The following is an 8,645-nucleotide window of genomic DNA, read 5'->3' as shown; positions in this document are numbered from 1 at the left end:
CCTGAGCTCCTGGTTCATAGGTTGATGCCCAACCACTGAGCCCCGCCGGCCGGGAGGTGAGTATTCCTAAAGGCTAGCACCCTACGGAGGAGTGACGCAGGTGAAGAAGCCAGGACGTCATGGTTCTGCACACGGCGCTGCCCGGTGCACAGCTGCAGATGAGAGGGGACGGAGGGCTGAGGAGAGCGGTGTCTGACCCCACAGGGCCCTTTGGTGTTGGTTCTCACCTCTGTTCTAGGGATTTTACATGATATGAGTGAATGTGTCCCGACCAAACATGCACAGAGCGGGACTAGATTAGAACAAACGTTTCTCTCCTTTCTCCTTGCTGGCCTCTCAGGAGCGAGCCTGTGACTTGGACCTGCTGCTTCCTGGGCCAGTCTCCCAAGCTGCCCCGAGTCCGGGAGCACATGTTCACACGGGCTCAGCGACCCTACCTCTCGGGGTTGCGCTGAGGCTCCCGGTTCGCAGCCACGCTGATAAGCTCCTGCGCTGACGGAAGGGGGCAAGGTCCCAGCTGAGATCCGAATCGGCTCGGGACCTATTTGGGGTTAAGGACGCCTTCCCGGTCCCTTACCTCCCACCAGAGAGGACAGCTCTGACAGGAGCCTGGCGATGGCTTACCTCGGCGGCGTACCTCACGCCGTCCACCACGTGCTCAGAGCCGTGGTCGTCCGTGGACCCCCAGTGCAGGTGAAACTGTCGCAACCTGTATCTTCCAGTGAGCGGGCCCCCTCGCAGAACTAAAGGGCAACACAGGTGACACTGTTAGCAAGAAGGGTGTTACCGAGCGCCCCCCACAGCGTCTCCTCACACCCGCGTCTCGAGGAAGGTTCTACCCAGGCGCCTGGCGTTCGCAGGCCAGGATCCAGCTTCCAGGTGGGCGAGGAGTGAACACAAACCTTTGAAGGGTGAGCGCGTCCACAGGACAGCTGTGTGCGGAGCACGGGAAGCCCAGCAGGCACTCTGGTTCAGCGCAGGGAGCCTACAGGGCTGCCCCGTCCCCGGAGGCCGCCGGGCCCAGGAGCGCAGCAGGTGGCGCAGGAGAGCTTTCAGCACTTGAAGGCCTGGGCTCGCCTTGGCTTCACCAGCGTGGCCTTGCACAAACTCTCTGGCCTTGAGCTCCAGCTGTCAGGCCATGACCCCGGCGAGCAACACCACCTCCCCCCAGTGTCGTGGGGAAGGAGAAAAACTGAGCACACAGCCCTCGCCCCTGCCCTGAACACAGCCAGCTGGACCTGCGAGCTATGATGACTACGATACCGCTGCTGCTCCCACAAATGCGGGCAGAGTGAGCTCACCTTCTCAGGGAAGTAGGAAACACGGGACACCATTAACTCTTTTTAAAAATCTATCAGATGTTGCCACTTGAGCAAAGTGTATTTTTAGCACTTTTCCTCCACAAATATGCTCCCTAAGACCATGGCCATAGAGCTCAGCCAGTAGGGCTCAGTGGCTGAGTGTCGACCTGTGAACCAAGAGGTCTTGGTTCAATTCCTAGTCGGGGCCCATGTGTGCACTAGATCCCCAGTGCGGGGCATGCAGGAGGCAGCTGATCGATGATTCTCTCTCATCACTGATGTTTCTCTCTCTCTCCCTCTCCTTTCCTCTCTTGGATCAATAAAAATATATTTTAAAAAATAGAAGTATGGCAATGGAGTCATATCTTAAGAAGACAGAAAAGCGTCTTACTAGAAACCATAGTCCTAAAGTGTGTCCCTGCAATTAATCTCTGCTGGGCAGACCCCGGGGGCCCGGAGGCCCTGGTGGCTGAGCTCAGCACACCCACCTACAGGGCTCATCGCCATCACCCAACAGCAGGAAGTGCCGACGGGCCAGTGCAGCCTCAACAATAGCTTGACTTCAATGGCCCTGCTCTTTAGTTATGATACATACACATAATTATATGCAGTTACAAAATTTGTCAAGAATGACCCACCTTATATAAAAAGGAAAGATGTTAAGAATTTCATATGCAGTTTTCTGTAAACAGCAAGAAACGAAAGGACAAGGTAACGCTTGCCTGTGCCCTCGGGGCTGCACTGCAGGAGGCCAGGCCGCTGTGGGGACCAGCACCGGGGGGTGCCCTTCTCCCCAGCCTGGCGCTGGACGGTGGCTCAGAGCTGGGCAGGGGTCCGATCAGCAGCCGGGCACAGTCCCCGCTCAGCAAGGACACCTCCTCCCACACGCACCCACGCCTCTGTGGGGGTCCGCTCTCTTGTCCGCACTTGTGTTCGTTTCCCTGTTCCTAACTAGGGGATTGGACTGATGTCCCTTCACATCTGCCTGCCCGAGGAGAAACTGGGAGCACATGCAATCGAGTCTTGGGAAGGCTGGATGGTCGGGCACCCTCTAGGCTCCGTCAGACCCAGACTGCTCTGTGGTAGGTAGCTGCCTATCTTCAGAGCCCTCTGGGAGAGAAGGGGGAGGGGAGCACCCCACGGCAGGCTGCAAGGCCCCTCTCGGTCACTGTCCGCGACAGCGTGGTGCCACTGCTTCCGCTTGCCCTGGACACGCTCCGGCAGACCCTGCTGGCGTCCCTACGGCACCGCCCCTCCCGCGACTGTCCCCGAGGAGATCCTTGATGGAGAGGATCTTAGGTTTGGCTTTAAACAGCCTCCAAGATGTTTCACAGATAAATGAGCTGAATAGGCACGTGCCCTCCCTGGGTGGCGGCCTGCTTCCGGATGCCACGGCCTCTGAGGGCAACCAGCGCTGGCGTCCTGTCTTTCCTGTTCTGTTGCACAAACCGAGCCAAGCCAGGGCACCCTTCACAGCGCCACGCAGAGGGAGGGCTCAGGACTCACCTCTTATTCGAGAACTGAACGCACTTTGGGAGGAGGCACAGACCAGCTGGCCCAGGAGAAAGACGGAGACCCCAAAAGGCCCAGGAATCCTGGCTGGTCTCTGGGAGCCGCTCCCAACCCAGGCTTCACTCAGATCAGCGCAGCCCCGCCTGGGGGAGCAGCGACGCTGGCCTCTCTCTGCCTCGCTGGGCTCCACACTGGAGAGTCTGTACTGAAATGTCCCACGTGCGACCCGGACCACGGGTGGCTCCTGTGATGACCACCCAGGGCTCTGCACAGGGTGGGGAAAGTGAGTCAAAAGGTCACAGTGAGCCTCGCGCTGCCTTCGAGAGGTCTCTATAGAACAGTGAAACTGTGGGATACGATGAAGAATGGTGGCAAAGTTATTTTTAATGAGAATGATTTAGTGTTTTCAAGCGTCGAATTATTCATCTCACTTTCCAGCCTAGGTGAGTAAATACATATTATTGTCTCCACCTTAACTCTGAAAATAAGTGATCATTTCTCCAAAATCATACTTGGCATACATATAGAGCCCGTTTATCACTTCACCCTGAATTTTAAAAAATCTCTTCAAATGATGCGCTCACATAAGAGGTCTACAGAGGGTAAGAAGCCAGAGGTGAGTGCCTAGAGTGTGGGGAATGTGTGCCACCTCAGCAAGAGGGCCTCTATTAGCTGCTCTCTGCCCTGAAGTTCAACCACGTTGTGAAACTAGAAACAGGTGTTGCTGCACTGCATCTGCCTTGAGCCTTGTCAGTAACGTGCCCGTCCTGCTCCGTTTCCGCAACTGCACTGGCGTCGGCTGCCTGGACAGTAAGCATGGCTGGGAGCACAACCAGGAAAAGGCTCTTCAGACAGCTCCTGTCTACCCAGCTGCAAGCAAGCTCCTCTAAGAGGACCGCCTCGCTCCTGTGTGTCCTCAGGACCAGGGCAGTGCCTGAGCAATGACTGCTCAGAAGCAAGTGCACGGCGGCTGCGGTGTGACCTGGCGTCATCACAGCGCGATTCCAGGGCCGGCGAGTGGCACGGGAGGTCCTATCTAGTCACTTCTTATTCTGGAACGAGGACTGTAACCTCAGTTTCCTTTAATATTTGAGATATTATAACCAGTTTCCAACCGCAATCATGGGTGGTGTCAGCTTTGTGTTTGGAAGCCTCAGATTTCTCCGTGACCACATCTGTGCCCATTACGTCACCCTCCCCTTTACCTCAGCCCCCCGCCCTCACAGAGCTGAGGCGTGAAGAAAACACATATATGAACAGCAAGGTCCCTCCTTCCCCACAAGTTGAAAACACCACGTGTTAATCTCTCTTTGTGCACTTTTTACAATGCTCTGAATAAATAATATGAATCACTTCTATGAATTTGACAAGTATGAGGAAGTAATTTTACGGGCTTATGATTTTAATGAACAATATAGCTTTACATAAGCACCGGGAACTATGACTAAACCAAAGCTGTGCTTAATGGGTGAAAGCTTTCTTCCAATGAAGGGTTTTTAACATTTAACTATCCTTATCATTAATAGAGAAAAAGTAAAAGTAATTTGTCAGCAGCCTTAAAATATGAGTCTCCTAATCTTCTCTGTCATCTAACTTCTAACCTTGATACTAATCTGCTTCTTGGGCTTGAAGGCGAAGGAAATGCTTGTTTCTATTCATTTAGCTAGTGTGTCACATAGAAATGATACGAGTTTCATTGGGTTGGCCATTCTTTATTGATAGTGTGGAAGACACTGTCCCTGAACTAATCAAACACAACTTTTATGACAGGTCCCAGCAAAGTACTAACAGGGACATCCAACGGGTAGGTGTTTCAAATAAGAAAGAAAAGAAGGCGCCGTCCAATTGTCCGAGCCCCTCACTCCCTCCCCCACCAAAAAAAGCCCACCTGATTTGTCCTCCGAGTCATCAAAGTCAACGTTGAAGGAATGGCCACTGTTACTGATGATTTTGGCAGAGCTCGAGTCATACTTGATGCTAAGAGGTCGGAGGGAAGAGTCGAACTTCGCTTCCTTGGTTTTAATCTCAATGGGGGACTGCTGGTCCCCATCAGCGATGGGGAAGAGTTGGTTCCAGTGAATGGGACCTGGATAGAGTGCACAGGACCAAAGAGAAGGACTAAGCAAGGGGTGTCATTCAACCAGTCCTCCTTGAGTGCCACACACTGTGCTTGAGCCTGAAGAGAGAGCGGGGATTAATAAAAGGTCTTCATCCTCGGGACCTTCACACTCCACTGTGTGCTGCTGTTTTTACAAGACCGGTTGCTCTTATGAGAGGTATGGAAACTTCCTGGCTTGCGGTCACTCATTTTCAGAATTAAACAAACCCTTGTAGACAAACGAGCACATATGTTTTATAAGGTACTTTCCAAAGGCACTTTTCTGCCAAGCGCAGAACAACAGCACAATTCATCACGGAGAACAAGGGATTCCGTCCCAGCTCCCGGAGTGAGCGCGGGGGGCTGCAGGGCTCAGGAGTCCTCGCTGGAAGAACGACAGCTGAGTGAGCCTGCGGTGGCCTGCGTGTGAGCCCGTAATCCACACCCCCTCTCACGGGATAATGCACGCGCAGTGGCCGCACCCTGCCGGGAAATGGGATGTGGATCCCCTGCAGTGACCTCAGGGAGCAATCTGTCCCTCCTTTCTCCGCCTCAGGAGGCCCTCTGTTTTTGGCCAATGCTACATTTGAATTCCAAAGGCAGCACAATGCTCACCCTGACCCGCTACTCAGCATCCAGCGCCCAAGTGAGACACATTCAGTAAATGATGTGAGCCCACAGCCGGCAGTGCCCTCGGGGGTGAGGGGGTGGGGGCTCGGCCTTGCTCTGGAGACTGGATTCGAGTTCTGCTTCTCAAAACCAACAGTAGTGGCGGCTCCACGTAGGCAGCGCATCCGCAGACAGGGACAGTGGTGGTCCCTCCGTCTCCTCCACTGCTCCTGCCGCCAAGCAGCTGCCACAGCCGGAGAGCTCTGCCCTCCCGCACCACCCCGCGGGCCTGGCCGCTCCAGAACCCAGGTGCTTACTGCACAGATGGCGCAGCGTGACCATGAACCACGTTGGTACTAGCAACACGAGCGTCTTTAAAGATCGGATTTGGAATATAACTTCAAGAAATGCAGAAATGCCACGGTGGGCCACAGCTCCCATCTCTAAATCTCATTCCCCCATGACTCCTCCTTTTGTCAAAAAAGAATGAATAATATTTTCCCTCTCTAAGCTTCAGGGAGGAACGTCACCACAGGAACGTGCACCACACACAATACACACAACTCCGCAGCTGTTGCCTGGAGCCTGATGCTTTGGACTTGAAGGCCCTTGAGCACGCAAGTCCTTGCCTTCAGCTTTTACAGAAAAGGAGCCAGTCCTTGTTGACTAGGCCAGCACTCACCTTGCTGCACTCACTAGCCTGTGTTCTCTCTCTCTCTCTCTCTCTCTCTCTCTCTCTCTCTCTCTCTCTCTCCATAAGCTTCAGTCTCCTCCCTCCCCCCGCCTCCCTAAACTTAGCTTCATTGGTGCAGGCAGACTCTCCTTCGGGTGGGGGATGGCCCTGCCTTTTCCCCAGGAGACGCCTCAAAGGGGTGGCAGAAAGGGTGTAGCTGTGGCCTCAGCCCCTGGACGTAGTTTGGGGTGAGAAGCAGGGGAAGTTCACACCATCTTGGAATCAAGTCTTTCGGTCTCCTGACATTTTAAGTTGGATGCTCTCTCTCTCTCTCTCTCTCTCCCGCCCCCCACCCCTTGACAGCCACCAGGCATGACTACCTAAAGCACATTAGACTTCAGATCTGCTGACTCTTTCATCAGGAGTGTCCTCCTAACCACTCCCTCCGATTTCCAGTCTTTATAACAGAACCATTTTGAAATACTCAATGTTAGATATTAACTACTAGGGTAGTTTCATTCCCTGCCTCTTAAGAGGACCCCCCTTGTAAAAATAGTCCAAACCTCCAGCGTTAACCCCATTTGAACATGGCGTTTCAGGAGAGGTGTGCGGTGTTTCTTCCACTGGCTCAGGAACTTGGGAACGTCATGGTGACGCATAGTTTGCAGTGACGGCCACTTTCTAAACGAAGCCAATAGCACCGCGGAAGGTGCGTGGAGGAGTCCTACTCTGTCTGTGCAGGTGCCCCCGCCAAGGGCGCTGCCAGCTGCTCACCCACAGTCCAGCCAGAACCATTAGCCCTGCCAGCGGATGCATCGTTCCCGTGGGGCTTGGCCACAGGCGACCTACCTTAAGGTGTCCCCTCATCGCTATTGCTTCTAAAGCGGGAACCCCCGCCCCATTCTTAGAAAGCTAAGGAATCAGTCCTTGCTAACAGCTCTCCTAAGAAGACTCTAAAAATGTCTGCAGACAACTGCGGCTGAAATAGCTCAGTTGGGAGAGCGTTAGTCTGAAAAATGTCCGCAGACAGCTTCAATGCTTCCTAGCATATTACAGAGTCAACACTACTCACTGATCAAAAGCACCCTTCTTCCTAACCCAGTGGTTCCCAACCTTGGCTGCACATTAGAATCACCTGGGAATCTTTTTAAAATCCTGATTTCTGGGCCCCACATTCTGGAAATTCTGTTTCTTTGTTATGGGGTGGGGCCACAACATTAGTAACAAAGAAATAGAATTTCTGGAGGATGAGGCCCAGAAATCAGGATTTTAAAAAGATTCCCAGGTGATTCTAATGTGCAGCCAAGGTTGAGAACCACTGTCCTAACCAGTTAGGGCCCTACTGGCCTGCAGTAACTATTAACTAACAATGCTAAGGATCATTCCAGCAGAGAGGGAAATTAAAGAAAATTGATTTTGTGCCCCCCAAACATAAATTGGAAATTAGCAAAACGTAAGATTATAGCCTCCATCAGAAAGAAATCCATCAAAGTTATTTTTCATTTTTAAATTTTATTTGCTACCATTTTTATTGGCAAATTAATTTTAATGTCAAAAGGCTACAGTTAAAAGCGAAACTTTTCCATTTCTTTGTCAAAGTAAAGTTTCTATAAAAATCAACTACACAGTACTATTCAATAATATACGTTTGTCCAATCATAATAGTAATAACAATTATTGTTATTAGTCACAAGCCTAATTTTTTTCTATTTCTTTTTTAAAATTTATCTTTATTGCTGCAAGTATTACAGATGTCCCCTTTTTTGCCCCTTTGACCGCCTCTCCTCTGCCCCTCCCCCCGGCCTTTACCCTACTATTGTCTGTGTCCATGGGTTCCACATATATGCATATAGGTTCTTTGATTAATCTTCCTCCCCTCCCCTGCCTAATTTTGACAGTGATTCACTATAAGGCTTTCTAGGTGCCACTATGTTATTAGTTTAAATAATCAGTATTTGAAAAAATTAGCTGAATAAGTTGTTTAATAGAAAACTGAGAAAATGGTTTACTTTTTGATAGTTTAGAATAGACAAGAAGAAAAGTACGCGTCTTATTACTGCTCCCATCAGTAACTGCATTTTGCCCACGCGCTTTAATTTCAATCCCTTTGCTGACCAGCAGTGTCTGCAGGGTGTGTGTGTGTGTGGGGGGGGGGTGCTGGAGAAGGAGCCCCACACTGCCTTCACCTTCCAGAAAGAACCCAAGCCCCCAGGGACAGCAGGACGCGGGGCCCAGCAGGACGAGGGGCTGGCCCTGTCAAGGTTGCCTGAAACCCGCATCCTGGGTGCCCCAGGAGGCACCCTGCCTTCTCAGAGCTGCCATTCCAGTGATTTGAGTTTCCTCAATACAGTAAGCATTTCCATGATTTACTCCTGGAGGAGTCACCATTCATTCAAGTGTGTCCTCAGACTGCCTTTAACCCAGAAGTGCTGTCACCAGGGTGTCTCCCCTC

General features: G+C 51.9%; 1 protein-coding gene across 1 annotated transcript in view; it reads right to left on the bottom strand.

Moving 5' to 3' along the window:
- The window catches only part of LOC102764867 (carbonic anhydrase 13), a 40,583-nt gene that overhangs the window by 31,555 nt on the left and 383 nt on the right, over positions 1 to 8,645 (bottom strand). The window contains exons 2-3 of the mRNA XM_006773125.1: positions 4,702 to 4,899; positions 625 to 743 (exon numbers count right to left, since the gene is read on the bottom strand). Of these exons, the coding sequence (XP_006773188.1) occupies positions 625 to 743; positions 4,702 to 4,899 (317 nt within the window). The remainder of the gene's footprint in view (positions 1 to 624; positions 744 to 4,701; positions 4,900 to 8,645) is intronic.

This window comes from Myotis davidii, unplaced genomic scaffold, assembly GCF_000327345.1.
Source record: "Myotis davidii unplaced genomic scaffold, ASM32734v1 scaffold1466, whole genome shotgun sequence".
NCBI classification, from domain to species: Eukaryota; Metazoa; Chordata; class Mammalia; order Chiroptera; family Vespertilionidae; genus Myotis; species Myotis davidii.
The sequence above is the reverse complement of the archived record's forward strand: the minus strand, read 5'-3'. Positions and strand labels throughout refer to the sequence as shown.